Source organism: Abramis brama (assembly GCF_963993115.1).
Source record: "Abramis brama genome assembly, chromosome: 2".
Taxonomy (NCBI): domain Eukaryota; kingdom Metazoa; phylum Chordata; class Actinopteri; order Cypriniformes; family Leuciscidae; genus Abramis; species Abramis brama.
Window position 1 is genome coordinate 54,224,910 of NC_139964.1, and position 24,837 is coordinate 54,249,746.

Here is a 24,837-nt window from a genome sequence, read left to right on the forward strand (position 1 = left end):
TTAATTAGCTGATTTTTGTGAGCTATTAGCATGCTGGTGTGCATGTAAACGTGCTCAGTGTCACATGATCCTTCAGAAAGCATTCTGATATGCTGATTTAGTGCTCAAGAAACATTTCTTATTGTCAATGTTGTGCTGCTTAATATTTTTGTGGTAACTGTAAAAAAAAAAAAAAAAAAAAAATCAGAATCCTTTGCTGAATAGAAAGTTAAAAAGAACAGCATTAATTGAAGTAGAAAACCTTTGTAACATAATAAATGGCTTTACTTTCATTTTTGATCAATTTAATGAATCTTTTCTGAATAACATAATTTCTTAAAAAAATTACTGACCCCAAACTTGTGAATGGTAGTGAAAAATGTGTGGGATAAAATGACCTTTTAGTCTATTATTCAGATTATTTTATGATCAGCACCTTATTAGTCCATACTTTAAGGGATAGTTAGCCCAAAAACATAAATTCTGTCATCATTTACTCACCCTCGTGTCGTTCCATACCTGCATGACTTTAGTTCTTCTGTGGAATACAAGAGAAGATATTTTGAAGTATGTTGATAACTTAACAGTTTTGTTTCCCATTGACCTCCATTGCATAGACAAAAATATCATCTTTTGTGTACAGCAGAAAAAAAAATGCATACAGTTTTGAGGGTGAGTAAATTATGTCAGAATTTAATTTTTTAGGTGGACTATCCCTTTACGCTAATAAAAAACAATGCTTATTGCGATTATTAGCACTTATAAATCATATTGCTGTTAGCCATTTACTGTTTTACAACTTTGTATTTGTGAATTTAGAGCTAGAACTATCTGTCATATAAGATGTCTTTTCCTCTAACAGTTATAATCACTTACATACAGGCTTTTTTGTTTCAAGAATGACTTATTCCATCAGAGTTGTTGACATTTTCTATTTTGTTTTTTAAGGAAACATCACTGGAGGAGCCCCTCTGCTCTCTCCTAACCTCCAGTCCACTCCGCTCTCACAATTCCACAGGGGATCTGAAGCATCTAGAAGGCTCAGCGAGATGTCAGGAGGATCCTGAGAGCCCGCCGCAGGGTTTCAGGAGACGCGCAAGCACGATTAGTCACTCTCCCATGCTGTCGTCCTCTGAGCCAAGTCTCCCCCCTCTACAACCAACTGCCGCCACCAAGCCCAAACTGGTCCGACACTACTCCGTCAGCACAGACTCCCCACACCAGAGCAAGTGAGACAGTTGGGATTGCTTATTTTATGCTGGTGATATCTGACATTATTGCCTGTTGAACTTTAATGAGGGGAATAGGCAGTGATTTATGTGGAAGAACAGCTGCTAGTGTTAATGCAGAGCTGATTTTTTTCATTAAAAAGTTTGTATTATACCATTCTTTTTAACTTGCTATTATTTTACTCTCTTCCGAGCGCCTGGAAAAATCACTGGCGTCACGCACTTGATGCGTCATTCTGTACTCTTAGGTCAAGGCGGCAGCACAAACAGTAAATCTAATCACCATACAGACAAAAGTTACCTTCGGGAATGAATAAAGTGTCATCAATAGGCCTGTTTACACCTGGTCTCTTCATGCATCGGACAGCTATCAGATCGTAAAAAGACCAGGTGTAAATGCCCCCCAAAACGCATTAGAGACTGATTTAAATCTGATCTCTCAAACCATTTTAGGAGGTGGTTTTATACGCATTCCAGACGAAACTGGACAAGTGCATCTGGTTATTGAAGCCACATATGTCAATTTTACTCCTCCCAAAATTCTACAAAAAATAAACGTGTGAGAGCGTGTTATAGGCTACCGGCTCTTAGTAGTCACATATAGCGCTGCAGATGAGTAGCCTATCTCAGTCACACTTTAGTTTAGGGTCCAATTTTCACTATTAACTACGACTTGTGCCTCAATAAAATCCTAATTACTACTTATTAATAGTTAGAAAGGTAGTTGTTGAATTAGGTTGGTAGGATAAGGGATGTAGAATATGGTCATTCAGAATAAGGCATTAATATGTGCTTTATAAGTACTAATAAACAGCCAATATCCTAGTAATAGGCATGCTAATAAGCAACTAGTTAATAGTGAGAATTGGACTCTAAACTAAAGTGTTACCCTATCTCTTCAGTAAGCCGACACACAAACTGCCACAAATGAAAATGAAAGTTCAGCATTGTGTCCTGGAGCTCAACAAACAATCGTCTTCATTAAAAGTAATGAGACTAAATTATCTTACCAGTGCTGATGCAGCTTTCTCTCGTATTGCGGTCTTTGATCTTGAAATTAGCTGATGATAAATAAATTAAAACGCATATTTGTTGCTTTCGTTTGTGCGGAGACACATTTATGTGGTCACGTGTAAATGGAAGAGATTTAACAAGACGAATGGCGATTCGATCAGTAAAAATGCATTGTGACGAAGTGTGAACAGGCCCAATAAATAAAATAAAAAACATTGCAAACTGAAAGTGTGATCTATATTATGATATTTTTCTATATGAAGCATAGACTTTATCCCAGCTAACTTTAAGTTGTGTTTTCTAGTTGTGCATCCAATCTGTGACAATTCAAACAGAATTAAAAGTTGAATATTTGAATTTTTTAAATGTACAGGTATGTACAACATTTGTTAAATTCAAGGTCTGTTTGTTTGTTCATCACAGTGACAGACTTTTGTCAATCAATTACTGTGGGTGGTATTTTTGGAGGGGGGGGTGTGGAAGTTTCCTGTTTTTACATCATCACATTTCTTAGTCTGTAATGTGAATTCAGTTCAATGTGCTCCACTTTTTTCACTCTGTGCTTCTCTGCTTTTGTATTCCTTTACACCCTCCTTTATCTTTTCCATCCTTTCTGTATTTTCATCAGTCCTTCCTCCCCTCCGGCTTCTTCCTCTCCCGTGTGTCAACGGCCGTTGAGGCCTCATACTTTTGTTCATGATCTTTCCACCCGGCCCCTCAAGTGGAGGTGAGGTGTGTGTGTGTGTGCGTGTGTGTGTGTGTCATCTCAACTGTCATTCACAAACAGGTCAGGGTACTTTTTTCCCCATAAAATTGTTTTATTGTCTGTCTTTCTCTGAATTTTCTGTGCTTTTTGTGTAAAAGTTTGTGAAAGCACAATGGGGAATTTCACTCAAAATGAAATGCACTAACAGGCTGGTTTTGAGTACTGGGTTATTGAGGACACAGGAGACTACCATGATGTGGCCTGTTAGTCCTCTCTTCTACATCAGTACTGTGGCCTCGATCAATATAAATAAATAAAACAAAATAAAATACTGTCAGTTTTCTTTGGGCAATTATTGCGTCAGGCAAAAAAATGCTGTTGTTTCTGAATCTGGTGCATAGAGCAAGGTTTGGCCCAAAAAAACCCCATCAATTCAACATAATGAAAAAATGTCCCCTTATTTTAGCGTACTTTCAATATTTTATCAGTTTATGTTTGTCTTTATAAACTTTCTCCAAAAGATTAGGCTTGCATCGATATAAAAATTCTGACTGATAGTCATTTATTATTTTCATGTTATGGCCAATAACCAATAAATGGCCAAAATTAAAATGTGATTCTATTTTGTCTAAACATAAAATTAAAACACAAAAATTCCTGGTGAATGAAATCAAACCCCAGTACTGGGAATATAATTTTTAATTCAAAAACAGCATTACTACAGCCTTATTTTAGTATTATTTATATACTTTTATAGTATTTATTGCTGTTTTGTATTTTGCTTTTATATTTATTTTTCACTTTTTTTCTTCCTTTTTTGTAATTTTATGTGCATTTTTATTACTATTTGTTTTTTAGTTTTCTTTTTAGCTTTAATTTATTTAAACTCATTTCAGTTAGTTGCCATAGCAGAATTTCTCATTTTTAAGTTTCTCATATAATATTAATTTTATTTTATTTCAACTTTATTTAAATTATCGAACAGAGTTTTTAGTTGTAGTTAACATAACAATTTTCAGCATTATTACAGAAGTATATTATATTACAATAATTAATTAATTAATTATATGAATAAACCACAGGGTTTTGCCCACACATTAAGCACAAATGTGAAATCACCCCAGTGTGTTCTCAATTCTGCTCCAACAAGTGCAAGCTAGAGTTCGCTTTTGTCCTGGTTTCAGTGACTCTCTTGTGTCTCACTCCTTTACTCTGTGGCCTCTCTCTCTCTTTCTCACGCTCTATCTCTCAGTCCATCAGGGCTGAGTGGCTTTAGAGCGAGATTACACTCCTCCTCCTCTGTTCCAAATTTCCTCAAATTTCTGGCCCCTGTAGTGGAGAGTGATGATACCTGTGACTCTCAGAGGAAGAGGTATTCTGTTTCTTTTTCACATTCTGCCTATCCATCTTTCCATTTTTCTGTCTTCCATCTCTCTTCTTTTTCAGCACCTGCCACAGAGGCAGATGTGGATAAAGACTCATGGGAGTGAATACATTCTCTTATAATAAATCAGGATGTGCACAGGAAATCAACTAATCGAGTACTTGTTCTGCAACTAAGTTTTTGTTAATGTATATTTATTTTTATTTTTTTTAAAGACAAGAATTACAAAATTGCTCAAAATGCCTATGACTGGTCTTGTTAAGGGGGCTTTCGTATCAAATTAAATATGCTGTCTGTCTACTCTGACAGAAGTCTGTGACTCCCTTTTACTGCTGTCTTTCAGTGTTTGTGTATATTTGTGAACAAATGCCTATGCTTATGTATTTCTATGTGTGTGTGTAGTGACGTGGCAGCCCTGTCCAGTCCTGGTGCAGTGTGTGTTGTTGGGGATGACAGTCCGTTACGTAGCCGGAGACACTCCTGGAGACAACAGATTTTCTTAAGAGTCGCCACACCACAGAAGGGCTCAGACACCAAAGGTAATACCCTACTTATGTACATCATGTAGGTTACATCAATACAAAACATCACCTATATCAACTACACTTAACAGTGTACAGTGCATTAAAGGCAGGGTAGGCAGGTTTTTTCTAAAAAACTTTTTCCCAAATTTGTTTAAACTGTCTTTATATACCAATACATAATTAAAATGTAAGTACTCTGAAAAGGAGAGTATAAAAATGTGAGTGTCTGTAGTCCTCTCAGGGCTGCAATAAACACAGCTACTTATTTCCATTCGGAACGAATGAAATGATTGGCTGGGCGACTGTCACTCTCCCTCGCTACCATGGCTACCACCCCTGCTACTACAGGAGCTGCCCACATGCGCGCACCCGTTTGACTCAAGGAGGCGAAGAGGCACGGAAGCTAGGAAGAATCACAATTATGGCAGAGAAAGAGCAGTCAAAATTCCCAGTACCTGCATATACAGACAGCGAAGGCAAACAAGGCAAACAGCCAACAGTGCTTTCATCGTGGAAGCTCTTACATGCAAAACACCGTATATGTTATGAATCTTACACGAAATTCACCTTCATCACAGTGTAACTGATGGTAATGGGAAAACGTGTATCAATGCAACCTGTTTTTAGCTTTGCCTTATGTTACTAGCTCGTTACTGAAACAAACTCAATATATTTTAAACTTTACCAGTATCGATATGCTAGTTTGATAGTGAGTACTAACAGCCATGTTAGTTATTTATATTCATAATGATAAAGATATATTACATGTGATTTATATTACATGTGACGTTTTATTACATGTGATTCTGACATGATGTCACTACATGCACTGCGCTCCTCTCCGCTCGGCGCTGGCAAACGCGTCCTCCTCCAGCTGAGCGGTCGGCATCACGCGTTCATGTGTTTTGGGGGCGTGGCTTTGGAAGGAGCCCAGAAGGGAGGGGGTGGGAGCGAATGGAAATAAGTAGCTGTGTTTATTGCAGCCCTGAGAGGATTACAGACACTCGATTTTTATACTCTCTTTTTCAGAGTACTTACATTTTAATTATGTATTGGTATATAAAGACAGTTTAAACAAATTTGGGAAAAAGTTTTTTAGAAAAAACCTGCCTACCCTGCCTTTAAGTGCCTCTACATGCTGCGGTTACTGTCGGTGTCCTCCAGGTGGCGCTCTTGCTCTTAATGACTCGATAAAGAACTCATTGGGTGAGTTTGACAGCTGACAGCCTTCTTGGACTTGGTGTTTCTTTTGGCAGAGAAACAGAATTACATTGATTATGACTCTGATCATTTCCCTCCTACTCAGACATGACTCTGTCAGTGTCTCGCTTTTCTTCTTTTCTTGACCTATTTTGTCTTTCTTTAACTGCCAAAATAGCATATCGAGTCTGCTATTATAAAGTTGGTAGCTCGTTACACTTGGCAGTACTTCACAGTAAATGTTGATACGGATGTCAAAACACCCCTCAGGTCTGTGTGAGTGTGAATGAGAGAAACGATCATTGATTATAAACACCGTTGATGTACATCTTAGGCCCAAAACATTAAATGCCTACAAGTTATGGTGATGTAAACCACGGGTTTAACAGTTGTTATAACCCAGTGCTTTTGCTAAAAAAGGCCAAGTGTGTTATTTCTGTGTAAAATGACCCATCTGTTTGAATGGCCATCAGTGTAGAACTTAATTAGTGCGTTTTCTCCCTTGGTTCGGTTCATTTAGGCATGTGAACAAGGCAATCATGCTCAGATCCGCACCAAAACAATCGCTCCAAAAACATGGACGGATTGCAAATGAACACTGGGACGGTTCGCTTGAAGTGTGAAAGCAATCCGACCCAACGGACCAATGAACCAAATAGTATTATAATTCATAACGGGAAATGTGCTATATAAATAGCAGTAGTGTCTGATTCTGTGAGTGAGCACATTAGTTACCACAGTTGAAAACCAAAAGAGCACCTCTTCATCTTAAAATGTTTTGTAATTGCACTTCTCCGTACGAGAATGCTGTCCCAATGAGTCCTGCTCTAGCTGCATTATAACATTCGTGTAGTAGTAGTAGTAACAATTTTTTTCTTCAGGATAAACCCCTTGAGATGCATCATCTCGTTTTCAAGGAGGTCCTAATACACACCTTGCCTTGCCTTGCCTTGTTTGCCTGTGTCTTCTTGACACAGTTAACCTCTAGACAGTGCTGGGAGATCAAGAGAGAGTGCGTTTTAATTTTCTGCAGTATTAATACAAATGTATTATATAATTTAAAGGCGAGAATGACGGCTACATTCGTGTAGTGTTTGCGTGTGTCTTGAGAGTTCCAAATAAAGCCACAATAAGCTTGTAGAGCAAACTTGTCGTCAATCATCTTGCTGGATGACGCAGAGGAAACTCTGACCAATAAGAGGACACTTTTACTTGCATGTGACTTGTGTGGGCACATTTTGGTATGTTTTGAAAGGATGCCTTGTGAAATGAAACATTGTAACGAATTGTCTCTGTTTCGGAACGGAAAAAAAACAAACTATCTATAGGTGTGAAAACGCCCTTAAAGAAATAGCTTATCCAAATATAAAAATTCTGTCATCATTACTCCCCTTCATATTGTTCCAAAGCCATAAGACTTTTGTTCATCTTCGGAACAAAAATAAAGCTATTTTTAATATTCTCTCATCAATTTTGTCCAACTTTTAAAAGTGTATGTAATTAACAAGTAAAGTGGATATAAAAAATCTACACACCCCTGTGAAAACAGCTGATTTTTGTGATGTAAAAAAAAACAAAAAACATTTTTTTAATTTGTATTGCGCTTTTCACAATACATACTGTTTCAAAGCAGCTTTACAGAAAATGCACATGTCTACATTATAATTTAGAGTAATCTGTTATCAGAAGTGACTGTGACCAAGTAGTGTATTTCAGAAATGTACATATACAAATCACACAGTTAGCTAACTTCATGTATAAATTTTAGGCAGAAGAGTTCAAATTAATTATTACAAGTTAAATAATATCAGATAAGATAAATCATACCAGATAAATCATATCAGAACATTTGCATGTTTATTGTAACAATTATAATCTATGCAATACCATTTCAGAGTGACACATTAAAATAAAAAAATTAAAAAAACCTTGGAATAAGTAACTGCATAAGGATGCACACACCACTACTTAATTGAAGCACCCTTTGCTTTTATTACAGCACTCAGTTGGTTTGGATAGGAGCCTATCAGCTTGGGAATATTTTCCCAATCTTTTTTGCAAAATTTTTTTCCATATCTGTTAAATTGCGAGAGCATTTCTTGTGCACGGCCCGCTTCAGGTCCCCACACAGATTTTCTATAGGATTCAGGTCTGGGCTCTGGCTGAGCCATGCCAAAACATTATTCTTTCTTTCCGGAAGCCATTTGTTGATTTAGATGTGCGTTTTAGATCATTGTCATGCTGAAAGTGATTACCTTCACTAAAGCCCCATTTCCAGCTGAAGAAGAGCAGCCAAAAAATGAGACTGCTACCACTATGCTTCACCATGGAGGTGCTGTGTTGTTTTTACGGCTAACATACCTTTCAAAATTTTGTCCAAAAAGTTCAATCTTGGTCTCATGTTTCCAAATGGTTTGGGGAGACTGGATATGTTTTTGCAAAGTTTAGCCGGACTTGAAATGTTTGTTTTTTAGTCAGAAAAGGCTTCATCTAATGCAATCTAATGCCTTGGATTTTTTTTCCCCAATCTTTCAACAATGATATGCTTTACAAGCTCTTTGTGGCCCATGGCTAATCAGTGTCACTTCAGGTGAAGGCTGGTGTGTACTATTTCACATGAGCTTGATGATTTACTAATTCTGAACACAGACACATAACTATTTATAAAGGGTGTGAAAATTGAAGGTGGGTACACACTGTTCGATTTATAATAGCCCTTTAGGAATATTGCTTGTCAGACTGTACGAAAATGATCCCCGCTGTAAGCCATGTCACACTGTGCGATCTCGGTTATCATTAATGTCAGGCTGTACGGCAGTCAAGGCAAGGCCGTTAAACGCGCAAGAAGACTTTTCAATCCGTGACCCGTTCAGTTACATGAGCTGCATTTACATGTGGTTTAGAAATGGTGGCTAGAAGACTAGCATTAATTTTGATCATGGCTTCTCTTGAAAATAAATCTGAAAAAAATATATAAAAAACCCGAGTACTATGTGTGTTGAGCAAGTGGTGGCATCAGGTCCTGCACTCCTATTGGTTTTTTATTTAACGTTGTCATAGGAGAAGCTACACTGCAGGACTGTGCGTCAAATCTTCGGACACTTCCAGAATAAAATTTGATCGCAATGGTCATTAATTGGTTGTTGGTGAACATGTCAAACTAACCATCAAAGACTTCAGATTTTTTGCCTTGGATCCGAGCAATCTTTTAGGATTCACAAAAAAATTCTTAGACGGCCAAATCGTGGACAAAATCATACAGTGTGAACCTGGCTTTATGCAGTTATTTCAAGGTTTATTATTATTTTTTTTTATCTTTAAGGTTTAAGGGGCATTGCATAGGTTGTTATGTTTACATTAAAGTTTGTTAATTATCTTTGTTTAATTTTTTTTACATTACAAACACAGCTGTTTTAACAGGAGTGTGTAGACTTTTTATATCCACCCTACATTAAAACATTGTAAAAGGAATCCATATGAATTGATCAGTTTAATTCAGGTATTCAGGTCTGAGGAGACAAAATCACTTTACACAATGTAAAAATAGTATAAATATCCAGATTATAGATGGATGCATAGATAGATAGATATGTGAAAGATATTTTGAAGTTGTAAAAAGAAAATACTTTAGTCTTATACTCAGTCTTTCTACTTCAAGTTCATTTGTAAAATTTACTAGCAATTGTTATGGAAAATTGTTTCAAAGTAAATGCTACACCAATGTTTAGGTGAACCAATGTATGGTGAACAGATTTAGGCTTTTATTCACAACCGAGCTTACTTAATGTGCCAGAAAAGCCTAATTGGTTCTTGCTTTTGTAACAAACACATTTGTTTGTCCTCATGAGGTCCTCATGACACTTCAAGCTGCTTTTTTCCATACAATAAAAGTGAGTGAGGGTTCTTTGGATGCTGACAAGGTCCAAAAATGTCCTTCTTTTTCACCAAAGCTCTGAAATCTCATTTGCACTCCTGCATATTTAAACTTGGAACAATGGATTCATTATTGTGGTGGGTCCAAAATGGCAGTGGTTCCCAATCTGGGGTCCACCCCCATCTTACACGTCTACATCGGACGTACATTGACTTAATCCATAGTTATGGCGACTGTGTTTGTGTGCTCAATTAAAAGGTTTTTAGTATCTGATTCTGGGGAACTGGACAGATTTTAAATGCTGCCACACACAGAAAAGTGTGTGTTGATGTAAGTGCAGTAATATGAGTACACTTCCTTAAAGTAAAATGCGTGCCAAGAGGGCTGCTGTTGTATGTGTGTGTTTCTCTAGTATATTTGGGTGTGTCTTGACAAGTGTGTGTCTGTGCTGAATGAAGTAATGTTCGTGTTAATGAGGTAATATATATGTGTGTGTGTGTGTTGGGTGTGGTGTTTTGCAGGAGGTCATGTTGACAGACATCTACAGGAAAGTACCGGCCTTATTGACCCATTTACATATGTGTGTTTGCACACTCGCAAGGCGTTGGTCTGGGCAGAAACACCACTTATTTGCAGAGGGTGTGGCCAGTGTGCGTGTGTGCACGCGTGTGTGTTTGCAGAGGGAGTGACCGGCGCCCAAATGTCCGAGTGCGTCAGTGTCCCCTGTAGAAATCTCCACACATACACTCAAACACATGTGCTACTCCACCCCACTGGAACTGGGTCAGATGTGTGTGCGTATGATTCTTCACATAAGAAATTGCTGTTTTTGACAGAAGTTTTATGGCCCTTCTGCTAAAAGCTATGAATTATGTGATGTAGAGACATTGACTGACCAAGACCAAATGTGATTTTGTGTGTATGGAGGCACTTCAGTTCTCTCAGTGTCTTGAGAAGTTTGTTCATAGCGCACTTGACTTGTATACAGTATGTTAGCAGGAATAAAGGATTGGGTGGGAATTAAATTTTGTCCACCCGCTAATTTTACTATAATTTTTTTTATATATATACACAGTGTTCCAAATTATTATGCAAGTGACATATCAGTACATAAACATTCAGATTTAAATTTTTCAAACAAAGTGGGGTTTTTTGTTCGATTACTCGTATCTTTTTAGATAACTGGTATCTATCTCAGACAGGTTTGTTAAGTAGTTTGCCTGGTCTTTTTAGATAAATGGAAAACCTATTTACTATTAATAGGTTGTTCCACATTATTAAGCAATTTGCGGTTCTCATGCAATATGAGGAGGAAGAAAGATCTTTCTGAAGATGGAAAGCATTATATGGTGCAATGTCTTGCACGAAAACAACTAATATTTTGTGAAAATTGGATGTTTTTTTTCAGGAACAAGTGGATGGTTTATTTTTAATGGCACCCTGGATCGCGTCGGAGGATTATGTTTATTCAGTGAATTTGACCGCAGATTGTTTTGTAAATGAGGCAAAGTGTAATGGAGAGTTATTTATTCTAAGTGAATGTATCCAAAAAAGATTAAGCAGTATTTGGCTGGTCATGTGATCTCAAGATGGCTGCCCCCATGCAGCGACCTGCTCCATGTGAAATAAAACTGCTTTTATTCAACTAATACTGTTTGCCTGGAGTCTACAATCATATCAGTGTAACATATTTTTAAAGTATAAAGTTTTTTTACTTTGTTTTATTTATTTCTTTACGTGTGAACTTTTTAATGACAAAAAAGAACCTAGTTCTCTTTGCAAGTGGACTTTTTTTTTTTTTATTGATCCACTTAGCTAAACTGTAAACTTTCTCTTTACTCAGTTGTTGTTTGGCGAACAGTTACGATTTTTAGTTTCCAACGTTATGGTAGGTTTCCTGTCCAGTTTTGCAATGATAATGATGGGTGCACATGACATTTACAGTTACATTTGCTGTCTGCTGCTAATATATACAGCCATAAATATTTGGAATTACAAAATGTCACAGTAATTCAGTGAATCTTAAGTGTTTTGTGACCACTGGAATAAAGAAAGTGGTGGAAAAAACTCCCTTACATTTTAAAAATCGAACACAGGGGTTTGAAAATCCTGTAATCTTATGAGCCTTAAAAGCTGTTCACACTGCAATAGACCTTTCTGCAACATTTGTATTTATGCAAATGAGCCTTATTGCTGGTGCTGTCTGAATTGTACATTTAAATTCAGTCTATATTTATCTTTTTTTTTTTTTTTTTTTTTTTTTTAACTGGGTGGGAAGACCGCTAAACTACAGCAGGTTTAGACACGATCTAGTTGCATAATTACAGGAGTGAGATGAAAGAAACATGTGTACAGTGTGTTGCTGAATGTCGTTTTATTTCAACACTGATTTGATTTTTCTTCCCCCTGTAATATGCACCCCTATATAAGGTGATCTCACATTATGTTTATACCATGAATAACAGTACATTTTATTTTTGCACATTTTCTCACTTTGTAAACAAAAGAGGTATTTTGAGGTCTCGGATCCACCCTATAGTTTGGGTGGTGTTTTACACCTCTGCCTGTATGCATGGACACGTGTATATGAGTGTGATGCGAGTTTGTCTGTTTTGTGGTTTGTCTCTTTTGTTAAGTGTTAATTTTTACAAACATGAGGGGAAACTACAAAATCTTGTGGAGAACCTGTGTTATCAATACACCTGCCGTTTATTAATGTGGTGAAATTACAAACTCATTTCAGGTTCTTTTAGTATCACCTTTTGAGCTGCTTACTGTGCCTGTTAACTGTGCATGGTTTTAGTAGTTATAGACATGAATTTAAATATTTATTTTGTGTAGGCTTATTAACCTATCGGGAGTAATTTTGAAAATACATGAATGCTTTTCTGATTTTAGATTTTATATAGGTGATAAGTGATGGTGATGTTGGTAATTGATATAGGTGTTGTTGATTTAGAGAGATGACAGTTGCTGGGTTTTTTATTTTTTTATTTTAGAATTGGTAGCTACTCTAATGTCTTGCCAAGACAAGCAATTTCACCTAAAGTAAACACAATCATGTTTGTCTTAAATGATTGTAAACAGATTGTAAAAAGCGATATTTAAATTTAAGTAGTATTTTTTTTTACCTTTTATTACTTATGTTTTGAGTGTTTACTTGAATACTTGGTCCTTCTATATAGCTTTTCTCATATTATTTGTCTTATTTGTAATTTCTGCCTGTCTGTATTTTATTACAGTTTATTTAATACCTTGCAATAATATTTACTTGGAGACATGCACAGTAACAAAAAATACTGATAATTGATCATAAAATATGGCCAAAAGTCATATAGACTGCTTTTTACTGTAGCATTTTACAGTCTTTTACAGACTGCATACCAGAATGCAGAATCTTCATCTCGTTTTTGGTATTAACTGCTGAAATTATGATATAATGACAAACGTAGACATGATGATATTGGTAGTTTATGTAGATGTTATGTAGATGATGTTGGTAGCTAGTAATTTATCTAGGCAAACGTTGGTAGTTCATGCAGGCTGATTTTTGTCTTATGACAATCTGTTTACGTTTTTCTTTATTTTTCAGAATCCGCTTTAGAGGTTGGCAGCAGAATGGCATTGGGGGGCGGGGACTGCACCCTGGGGGCGGTGCCAGAGGAGAGGAGAAAGACGAGTGGGGCGGAGCTAAGAGAGTTATGGAGAAAAGCCATTCTTCAACAGATCCTCCTCCTGCGGATGGAGAAAGAGAATCAGAAACTACAAGGTAAAACACAAACACATATGCAGTGACTCGTATCATTGTGAACACTTTCATTCAGCATACAAATGGCCAAGTAATCCATCTAACATTAGGATGCCTTTTGCAGACTCAAATTAACAAAAATGAAATCAATTATGAAATCATTTATCAATTATTGATTTATTCAATTAATGGTATTCAGCATTAAAAGCATTTAGGCATTTAGGTTGCTGTTAGATGGATGATTTGTCTGGTTTACATTCAGCCGGCATACACAAAAGCATCTTCCATAAATAGTAGCACACACACACATCTGCAAAACTTGGCGCACCCATGCGCAGCCTTACCTGGAAGTCGCTGCTGCAGGTTATGAGATGATCATGAAAGGTAAAGAAGTTTTCTGGCACAGATGTGTTCTGATTTGGGCGTGTTCATGATTGGCAGATTGTCACGTCCTGCCATGCCATGCTCAGTCATGCTTCTTATTACCTGAAAGGAAAGAACAGAAGCTTGAAAAGAAAGCAGCCAGACCTATTGAATAGGGTGTGTGCATATAAAAGTGGGTCAGAAGGAGTGTATTGGGAAGACTGTCTGCCCTACTTCTTGCCTGTTTTTATTACCACGTTTCTCAATCACAAGACATTTGATGTGTGGCACTTTGGAGACTTCTATTTCTGTTTCTTTCTTTCTTTTTTTATGGTTTAATTTTTTCCCATGGGTAAGGATGGGTGGGGAGGGGAGGGTATTATTCTCCTGTTCCTGAAATTTCCCTTCTTGCCGTTATGTCTCTTCCTGTGTTTGTGTGCGTGTCTGAATGAGAATTCTCACTGGTGCAATAAGTGCGATTAGACTTACTAGGTTTACTACAGCTTGCTTTTATTAACATAACAACAAACGACGATAAAACAGATACAAATCAAAGACCACATTGCAAGGACAGCACAATCATGCAGGTTTGCACTGCACAACATCAGGAAGAACAGGCCCTTCCTAACAGAGCATCCTCCACAAATTCTTGTCCAGGCCCTTGTCATTTCTAGGCTGGACTATTGCAATGTTCTTCTGGCTGGACTTCCATCATGTGCAACCAAACCTCTAAAAATTGATCCTGAACACAGCAGCATGACTGGTCTTCAATTCACCCTCCTACCTCCACTCGCTCTTATGAGTCTACATCCCCTCCAGAAGCCTGAGATCAGTAAGCGAGCAACAACGCCTCGTGGTACCTTCATTGAGAGGCACAAAATCACTTTCCAGGATGTTTTTGTTCCTTGCTGGTGGAATGATCTTTGCAATGCTACCCGGAACGCAGAATCCCTGAATTCCAGCAGCACTTGACTGCATCCTGCTGAAAAAAAATCTTCAACTGTGCTTTAACTATTCTTTAATTTCTCCCTGTTTTAGCTTGTACTATTCTAAACGATGCCTGAAACTTTGCATTACCTGCACTTCTTGTGTTTATTGGCTCGATATGATGAATCGCTTGTTGTATTCCTTATTTTGTAAGTTGCTTTGGCTAAAAGCGTCTGGTAAATGAATAAATGTAAATGATAACAAATATGGACTTCACACTATATATACTTTTTCCCAATTCTATGTAGCACTAGGAGCAGGATTTCATGACAATGGGTTATACAACTAGTTCAAACTTTTTTAATATGGACGTTAATGTTCAAAAGTATGGAGTTAGTAAGATTTGTTTTTTTCATCAAGCATTCATTAAAGCAAAAGTGATAGTAAAAACATTTATAATGTTGCAAAAGATTTCTATTTCTTTTAAAGTATCAGTTTAAACAAAAAATATTAAGCACAAAAATACTGAGCATAAGAGACTTCAAAAATATTATAAAATCTTACAGACCCCAAACTTTTAAACAGTAGTATATATGTTTGTGTTCCAATTTTTAATTATAGTAATTTTTGATGGAGAAATAAACAGCTTGATTATGGCAATAAAAATGTAATGTATCTCATAAATAATAATTTCATAATGGCAACAAATCCTATTGTTTTTAGATATAAATGTTTCAAATTAATTTTCTTGTTAATTTTGGGCAATGTGACTTAAGCTTAGTTTATCACATCAGAGTCCATAAATGGTACCAGAGCCCATCTACGGAGGGCCTGGCCACTCCCTATTAAGCCCTATTGTACTGAATTTTGGTTGTAGTTCCACCAGAGTTCCACTAGGGGCGATCACCCATGAGTGCAAAATAAATGGGAGTCTATGGGGCTAGACGGCTAAATTTGTCTCTTTCACCCGATTGCCGTTGAGAAATCTCAGATTTGATTGTAGGTTTTGCAAGTTCAACATGGGTTATAGGTCGAAAGTTGAATGAATGAGTACTTATGTCCTTTCGGTTTCTTACAGGTTGAGTTGTTGTTGCCCATAACATGCTAGCATTCTGCTAATGAACGCTGATTGGTCAGTGAAGGACTGATTACGACCAGAGATACCGCTTGATGGCATTGTGTGTGTGTGTATTTTCGGCGTGGTCTTTTAAAACAACAAAACAAAAACTCTTCTAGCACATGTATTTACCCGTGTCAGCTGTGTTGTCGATGCCTCGAGAGAAAAGAAAGTGCAGAGCGCGAAAGCACCAAAGTGACTGAAGGATTGCCGTAAAGCAGTATCTCTGGTCGTGCGATGTGTATGACGTCATTGACATTTTAAAAGACTTTTTAAAGCAAATAAGTGACTCTAAAAAATCTAACACCCAGCAATGTGTAATTTCTTTGCATCTCCTTTCGAATACAACATTCAAATGACTAGACAAAAAATTATATCCTGAGAAAAGTGGATTTTGAGGGGTATAGCGCCATAGACCTCCATTCATTCTGCACTCGTCCTGTGAGCGCCCTCATATGGAACCAGAGTGGAACTGCAACCAGTTCAGAAGCCGGAAGTTTACTGCGAGTGGAAGTTCTCCCCTTATTAGACATTCTCTGATGGTACTGAAAAAGTAATTAAATTAAATGCTCTGTGGTGTCATGCGGTTGTTAATGTGCTATTCTTTAGCTCGACTATCTTTATTCTGTTTCTTAACCTTTTATTCGATGTGTGTACAGCATCAGAGAGTGATCTGCAGTGCAGACGACTGAAGCTGGACTATGAAGAGATCACTCCATGTCTGAAAGATGTCACTCTGGTCTGGGAGAGAATGCTCAGCACCACTGGGAGGTCAAAGGTCAGATTCGACACAGAGGAGATCCACACAGCTGTGGGACAAGGTAACTAAAATGCATACACACACACGGAGACATAAGAATGTTGAAGTTGATTTGAGGTTTGGCCTCACCCTATTCAGTGAATATTTTGACACCTGGATTAACTGAACTAAAACTGATCATTGAGTGAGGAGTATGTAATATGATGTTTTAGACAGTTTATGTATCAGTTTTCAGTTTAGAGAAGTGTACATTGTGATAACTGTGTATTTCTTATTTTGAAGCCTTTAATTGACTTTTCCTGAAAAAAAAAAAGAAAAGTTTATTATTGTTTTTCATATTTGATGGTGTATTCCAAATATGTGCGTGAGTGTTTGATTTGCATAGATAGAAGAGCTGTCTCGTTGATATTCAGCTTTTTATAGTGGTAGTTCTGCAGAACAGTATTGTGAATGGTGAGCTTGCATGCACTTACGCGCACACACACACACACACCCGTTCAAGTTCAGTGGAACTGTGGCATTTACATAATGTTCACGTACACCTACACATACAAAAAAATGTTACACGTAGTTTACCATGCTATCACGATAGATCTGGTGTAGTTCTTCACACAGTGATTAATCATACTGATTTATGTATGATATACTGCGGTGGAGACAAAATGACGAGTGTTTGCAATTCTTTTTGGTCACGCTAGTGGGACAGACATTTCACGAGGAACCATGTTTTAAGCTTGTAGTTGGTTTTTGGATTTGTGATGTTTGTAAATGTCATCTTCTGATGCGTGTGAATGGGGATGCGTGTTACCGTTTTACGTCAGTCCTTGTCAATGTTGACTTTGTCCTCTTAAAGTGATTGAATGGACTTCAATCTACATGTCAGATGAGATCACACATTACTAAAGAAAACGCTCACAAACTGTGGTGTTGTGCTCAAGGCATGTAAACATTCAAAGCTCCATCAATTAAACTCTTTCTCCTCTTCGCTCTGTTTTTCTCTCTCTCAGGCGTTCCTCGTCAGCATCGAGGAGAGATCTGGAAGTTGCTTTCAGAGCAGTATTTGCTGAGGAAGGAGGGGCCCAGCGCCAAACCTCCTAACAATAACGCTCCTTACAAAGAGCTTCTAAAGCAGCTCACATCTCAACAGCATGCCATCCTAATAGACTTGGGTTAGTATTACAAACACAATGGGTCTGTGCCAAAACCTAGTGAACTGCATTGCTGCCTAGTGCCTACAGCTTACAGCTTACATGGGCACCATCTAACTAAAATGGAACCTCATAAGTGACCAATTTGGGACATTCTTGATAGGCAACAACTGTGCTTGATGCACAAATAATGCTCCTCTCGTGAAGCACACAGGAGACTGGGCCCACAACTGATTCTGATAGAATTATACATTAGCATGTTGCTATGCTAACAATTCAGTATTTTTTTTTTTAAACCGTGGTTCTCAACCAGGGGGCCGGTATCCACTAGGGGCCTCTGCAAACTTACAGTGGGGCCACAATAAGACTTACAATTATTTAAATTATTTATATTTAGTTATATTAACATAATCTTTATTTAGATGCTAAAATAAAGATGTACATCATTAAACTGGTATTTTTTTGTGTTTTTGTTTGTTTTATTTTATTACAACAGCTTAAAAAGGAGGGCCTTCAAATATTGTCTTGGACATAGTGGGGACGTGAGGTCAAAAAGGTTGACTGTTCTAAAAAAATATAAATAATACTATCTCAAATGTCAGGTTAAATTGTAAATAAAATTAAATAAATTAAATGTAGTTATTTATAAAAGTTATTTAAAAATATTAAAATGTACTCTTTGGGACTGAATGAAAGTAAATTGTGTTATTTATTATATTAATATACACTACTGTGTTAACATTTTTGGGTCTGTAAATTGAATTCAAGGAGGCATTAAATTGATCAAGTGATAGTGAATACATTGATAATGTTACAAAAAATTATTTCAAATAAAGGCTTTCTATTCATCAAAGAATCCTCAAAAAAAAGTAGCATGGTTTCCACACAAATATTAAGCAGCACAACTGTTTCTAACTTTGAAATAATAAGAAATGTTTCATGAGCAACAAATCAGCAAATCAGAATGATTTCTGAAGGATCATGTGACACTGAAGACTGGAGTAATGATGCTAAAAATTAAGCTTTACCATCACAGGAATAAATTACATTTTAAATATATTAAAATAGAAAATAGTTATTTTAAGTCGCAATAATGTTGTACTGTACTTATAATATTTTACTGTATTTTCGATCAAATAAATGCAGCCTTGGTGAGCATAATAGACTTCAAAAGATCTTACCGACCCCAAACTTTTGCAATGATTTGATCAATTTAACCACTTAATGTCCCCATTCATTTTCACAATGTGTGATTATTATTGTTTTCAATAATGTCAAATGCCCTTAAAATGCTGTCTTGGTAGGCAGTTCACTAGGTTTTGGAACAGAGTTACTGTTAACCTTTTGTATAGTCTGTAGTTGTTTGTTGCCTTTGAAGGTCGTCACTTATCCAGGTCTTTGTTGAATATCTATCAGATTTATTCTAGTCAACTGGATGTGTCTCGCTGTTGCTCAAGATGTTTTGCCTCTCAGAAATGTCTTGAGAAAGATAGAAACTTGACCGTTCGATTAGATGGCTCAACAGTTAATTGTTGGGCTTGCTTACTGTTATGCTCTAGCATGCCGAAAAACAACCATTCTGCTGTTGTGTCTTAACACACTAGCTTGTTCATTCTTGCCCTGGAATGTTTTCAAAAATTGTCATTTGAGTTTACACAAAAGTCTCCATTCTTTGCAATATGATCAGTACTTCAGTTATTATAGAGAACAACTTCTGCAGAACCTCAGGCTGAATGAATGGTTGAGACACTAACAGAGATAGACAGATGTGAAGATGGAGAGATTAACGGGGAGGCTCAGACAATGAAAGGGAGGTGTCACTGGCTCTCAGCACAGTGACAGCGGGAAGAAAGAGAGATATACATCTTTACAACACAGGAAGACACCTAATCTTATAGGAATGTATATTGTTTCTAGGGAGACGGGATCATAAAAACTCTTATTCTATGCAGTACTGCAAATTCCTATATTGCAAGATGCTTGCATAATTCATGTTCTAAACATTTCCAACCATTCGAGGTAGTCCAAGTATTCGAAGATGTAGTAAGATTATTGTGTTATTAAAGTGAGTGACACCATTTGCCATGGCCATTTATATTTCATCTTACGCCATTATTTCCAAAAGCAAATTAGCAAACTTTTGGAACTTCAGTACTGTAAAAATCTACAGTTGTATACATTTAAACAGAAAGTGAGATTTTGTCATGAATTTGAGCCAGATTACTGCCATCTGGTAAAAAAAGAAAAATAACATAATGCCTGGTCAAAATCATGTTATGACAATAATGGCCTGTAAATGAGTGATTTATGCAAACGCTTGCTGAGTAAGAATTCTAGATTTGATGCTTGGTTATATATTTGGATATTTATTCAGACATTATCCAACTATTATTGGTTTACAGATTCCCATTTATTTTATTCTCACTCTCAAGTATGTGTTAGGTGTGAAAGTTCTGGATATTTTTATAGTCTCACCCATTTATTTCTGTGTATGATTGTCAACATTGTGGCTAATAGATTTCATTCAACACAGCTCAGTGATTAGGTCTTTCCCATTCATTCCTGTGGTCGTCAGTTTTGATTGCGAATAGCAGAGAGTAGTTTGACTTTAAGACTCATTGAATGAAGTCTAGGTTTTATTTTGATCAGATTGCATATATAAAAAAGTCACCGTTTTGAACCACTCAGATTGAGCAAACCATTTTTTATTAAATTAACAAAGTGAAATTGGTCAAAAAAAGACAGAACAGCTTAGGAGGGTAAATATCCCTACAGATTTCATGCATTTAATGAGTCATATCATTGTTTTAAATATTGTTTTCAATAATTTGAAACGTGTACATATCTGTTAACATTGCAAACAATTGTTTTAGTGTTTATTACTATTTAAAAGTAATTTCTTTTGGGGAAACAATTAAAAAAATAACATTTAGTATAAGAAAAAGTCTAGCATCAGAAGTTTGCAGATTTCACTTAGTTTGGTATTTACTTATGTAATGCAATGAAATCAAAACACTGAAATGTGACTTGAGTGTCTAAATACTGTACTTGCCCTCTGTATAAACCTACATGGGAGCAGCACTGTTGGAATATAAGCACATACAGTTCTGTATATATGCCTCAAATGTTTACTGAAAAACTAGCACCTGCCTTTTGGTTGATGATGCTACACGTCAAATATTTGAGTCCTGGTCTGTCCTTCTGTCAATTGGCTAAAGTGCCATACATCCATTGGAGTAACCTCTGAATGGGGCTGAACACTGTAAACGCAGACAGAAGAGAAGGAAGGAGGGAGGGAGGGGGAGGATATATAAAATTTTTGCATATGTCTCTGCCAACATCAATAACAGCAGCAGCATTGTTTCACTCGAACTGTACTGAAAAAAACTAATACTTGAATGATTATTCTTCTTCCTCTCCCAGGACGTACATTTCCCACTCATCCGTATTTCAGCGCTCAGCTGGGGGCTGGCCAGCTGTCCCTCTATAATCTACTGAAGGCATATTCTCTACTGGACCCAGAGGTGGGTTACTGCCAGGGCTTGAGTTTTGTGGCCGGCGTGTTGCTGCTCCATATGAGTGAGGAGGACGCATTCCACATGCTCAGATTCCTCATGTACGACATGGGGCTACGGAAACAGTACAGACCTGATATGATCATACTGCAGGTACAGTAACATTCACATGCTAACAAATATGTTATCAAATGGTATTTTTTCCCACTTATTTTTTACACCTAAATAGTGCTTTTGACATATGTTTAAAATGAACAGTGGCCTTTAATCCTACATATCAGTGGCCTCTATTTCCTTCACGGTGGCTGTCGTGTTTAATCACATGACCAGCCAAGTAGTAGCAAGCAGTACATTATTTTTCTGTCTCTTTTTATTTTCCATGGAAGAAAGTCAGACAGACGATGTGGAACAACATGTTGAATAAATGATGACAGGATAAAGTCTTTTTAAATCATATTTTCTTGTGAGTTGATCTGTGATTGGATAAATGGTGAATTCCTTAGACAATTAGATGTGTTACTCAAGTTTTTGTACACTACTGTTCAAAAGTTTGGGGTCAATAATTTATTTTTTTTTTTAAATTAAATGTATTAAATTGATCAAACATGACGGTTAAGACATTTATATTGATTGTCCAGCCAAATGGGTTTTCACACTCTGTTTTTCATATCTGAACACAGCTGAGACAAACCCATATATGAGAGGACAGGTCATTGTCCCATAGACCCAATTTCAGTCATAATAACTTTTCCTAAAAAAGTAGTTACTGTGTTTGGCTTTGTACAAAAGGATTCCTCTTGTTAAAGAGTTTATGGGATAGAAATTTATGATTTATGAAATCTTAACTTTAGCGTGATCTCATTATTGTAATAATTTAAATAGTTCTGTTCACTTCCTTTTAAGTAATGGGTTGCATTTATTTTTACTGCATACAAAATCTTAAATCAAATAAACATTTAACATAATCACATAATATGTCAACTTTGACAGCCCAGATACAAGTCCCCCCCCCCCCCCCCCCCCAAAAAAAACAACAAATTCCACAGCTAAGCATGCAAGAAGAATTTGATCAGATAACTGTAAGAGATGCTCAATAAAAACACCACAAGTAACCATCACCTTTTTTTTTTTTAGTGTTCATCAGATGAGAGATATGATTTATATCTTATATGTTTTATAACACAGTTTAATGTATTCCACAGTATACCAGAATTCTTTATCCATGATAATCGGACTTGCTGACTTCTGTCTTGTGTGTTCTCTCTTTCTCAGATTCAGATGTATCAGCTGTCTCGTCTGTTGCACGACTATCACAGAGAGCTGTACACTCATCTGGAGCAGTACGAGATCGGCCCCAGTCTGTACGCCGCTCCTTGGTTCCTCACTGCCTTTGCCTCACATTTCCCACTTGGATTCGTGGCGCGAGTGTTCGGTGAATGCACACACCCTCACTCGCACTTTCATACGCACACACGCTCGCAATGCACACTTTCCCAATCTAAATGAGTTCCTGAGATTACCCATTACCACAGTACTTTTTACAATTATACATTTAGCAGAAGTATTTATTTAAAACAGGGACAGTCCCTTTGGACAAGTTCCTTGCTCAAGGGCACTATGGTTGTAGTTCATGAATTGCATACAACCTACAATCCTTGGGTTTTGTTACCAGCTCAGATGTTTAACCACCAAGCCACATCAGCCAGAGATAAAAAAGCATCTTTTATTGAAGTAAAAACGAAAGCACGTTAGGAGATATGAGCAGGCAAGTCAGATAGTGATTCTCTCAATTTCCATAGAAGTGTTTATGAAGATGGCCTGCATGTTTGCCATACTTTTGTTGTCTCGTAGGATACTGTGGAACTTGTACTGTACACAACAGCGCATTCTCTCTTTTGTCGTTACCAAATACATTCAGGGGCACACGCATATCTGCATGTACACAAACACACCCTGACTACAGAGATATTAACGAAATGTTGCAAGCTGGCACCGGGTGCCGGGGTGGTTTTACTGGTTGGTGAAGAATTTTTGCATTTGGTTTTTTCGCTTTCTTTGTTATTTGTCTCTTAAGTGGTGCCTGTTATTGCACATACTTTCTCAAAACCCATAAATCTTAGTATTAAACTTTGCTGCATAACACGCTCTGCACTGTTTGTGCTACAGACATGGATGATATCTTAAATCTCGTGGCTTATTGTGCCGATTTTCACAATTTTATTGTTAACTAAAACTTAACAACTTTAACAAATTTCTTTGTTTATTTATTTATTTACTTATTTACATCATCACAGTTTTAACAATGTAATAATTTGTTTTTATGATGTATTTTTATATATTACATTTGAAAAGGCAACCGCAATCTGAACAGAAAAAAATGGTATATTTGTTTTTATTCCCTCTGTATAATTTGCTGGATGAAAAATGAGATTTAATCCAAAAGTTCCTAAAAATTGTCTACATCAGGGGTTCTCGCTTTCCTGCAGAGTTTAGGTTCAACCTTGATCAAACTATCCTGCCTGTAAATTTCTAGTAATCCTAAAGACCTTGATTAACTTGTTCAGGTGTGTTTGATTAGGGTTGGGGCAAAACTCATCAGAAAAGTGGATCTCAAAGGCCAGAGTTGAGAACGCCTGGTCTACAAATGGTATAGTGTTACTAGTAAGAGGTTTTTTATATATATGAATTTTTACATTTGTTGCTGAATTAAATTATTCTGAGGTTTCAACTGACAATCTGGCCTTCTCCATTTATCATTTTTAGAGAGCTGAAAATTCATTGCCTCTCTTTATCCTACTTTGCAATCTCTCTTATCTTCTATGGGAATGCTGAAGTTAATTATGCATGATAATCACAATCGCTGATGCATGGCGACTGGCGCTAACTTTGTTTTGCCTAACCATGGTTCCGTGACAGTGTGTGTGGTGTGATTATAAGGTTGAATGTCATTGACCTTGTGACACACAAACTCGTATGACTCTTTCCAAGGATAATCGGTTGAACCATCTTGGAACTTCTCATCTTATATTCATCTCACACTAACTTACACACACAAACATTTCTGTTTGCAATCTTTTGTCTTCACACACATACAATACAAACGCACAACTCTCAACAAATCTACTGGAGATTTTCAGTTGCAGATTTTTCCTTTAGTCTTAGGCAAAGCGTGTATTGAAGTAGATGTAATAAAGAAAAATGTAATATAAATATTAATATTATATATGAACCGTTATAGTAATAAGTTTGCATATATTTAGTTTTTAAACACACTGATCATTTTAACAAAATAAGAGGGTACAAAAAACTGCATGATGTTTTTTTTCTTAATAAGCTATTACACATAACA

General features: G+C 36.7%; 1 protein-coding gene across 4 annotated transcripts in view; it reads left to right on the forward strand.

Moving 5' to 3' along the window:
• Window positions 1–24,837, forward strand: part of tbc1d1 (TBC1 (tre-2/USP6, BUB2, cdc16) domain family, member 1) — a 78,630-nt gene that overhangs the window by 49,677 nt on the left and 4,116 nt on the right. For all 4 annotated transcript variants that reach the window (XM_084106708.1, XM_084106707.1, XM_084106709.1 and 1 more), the window contains 7 exons: window positions 928–1,208; window positions 4,715–4,851; window positions 13,503–13,679; window positions 16,725–16,886; window positions 17,833–17,994; window positions 21,397–21,641; window positions 22,761–22,920. In XM_084106708.1, the coding sequence (XP_083962834.1) occupies window positions 928–1,208; window positions 4,715–4,851; window positions 13,503–13,679; window positions 16,725–16,886; window positions 17,833–17,994; window positions 21,397–21,641; window positions 22,761–22,920 (1,324 nt within the window). The remainder of the gene's footprint in view (window positions 1–927; window positions 1,209–4,714; window positions 4,852–13,502; window positions 13,680–16,724; window positions 16,887–17,832; window positions 17,995–21,396; window positions 21,642–22,760; window positions 22,921–24,837) is intronic.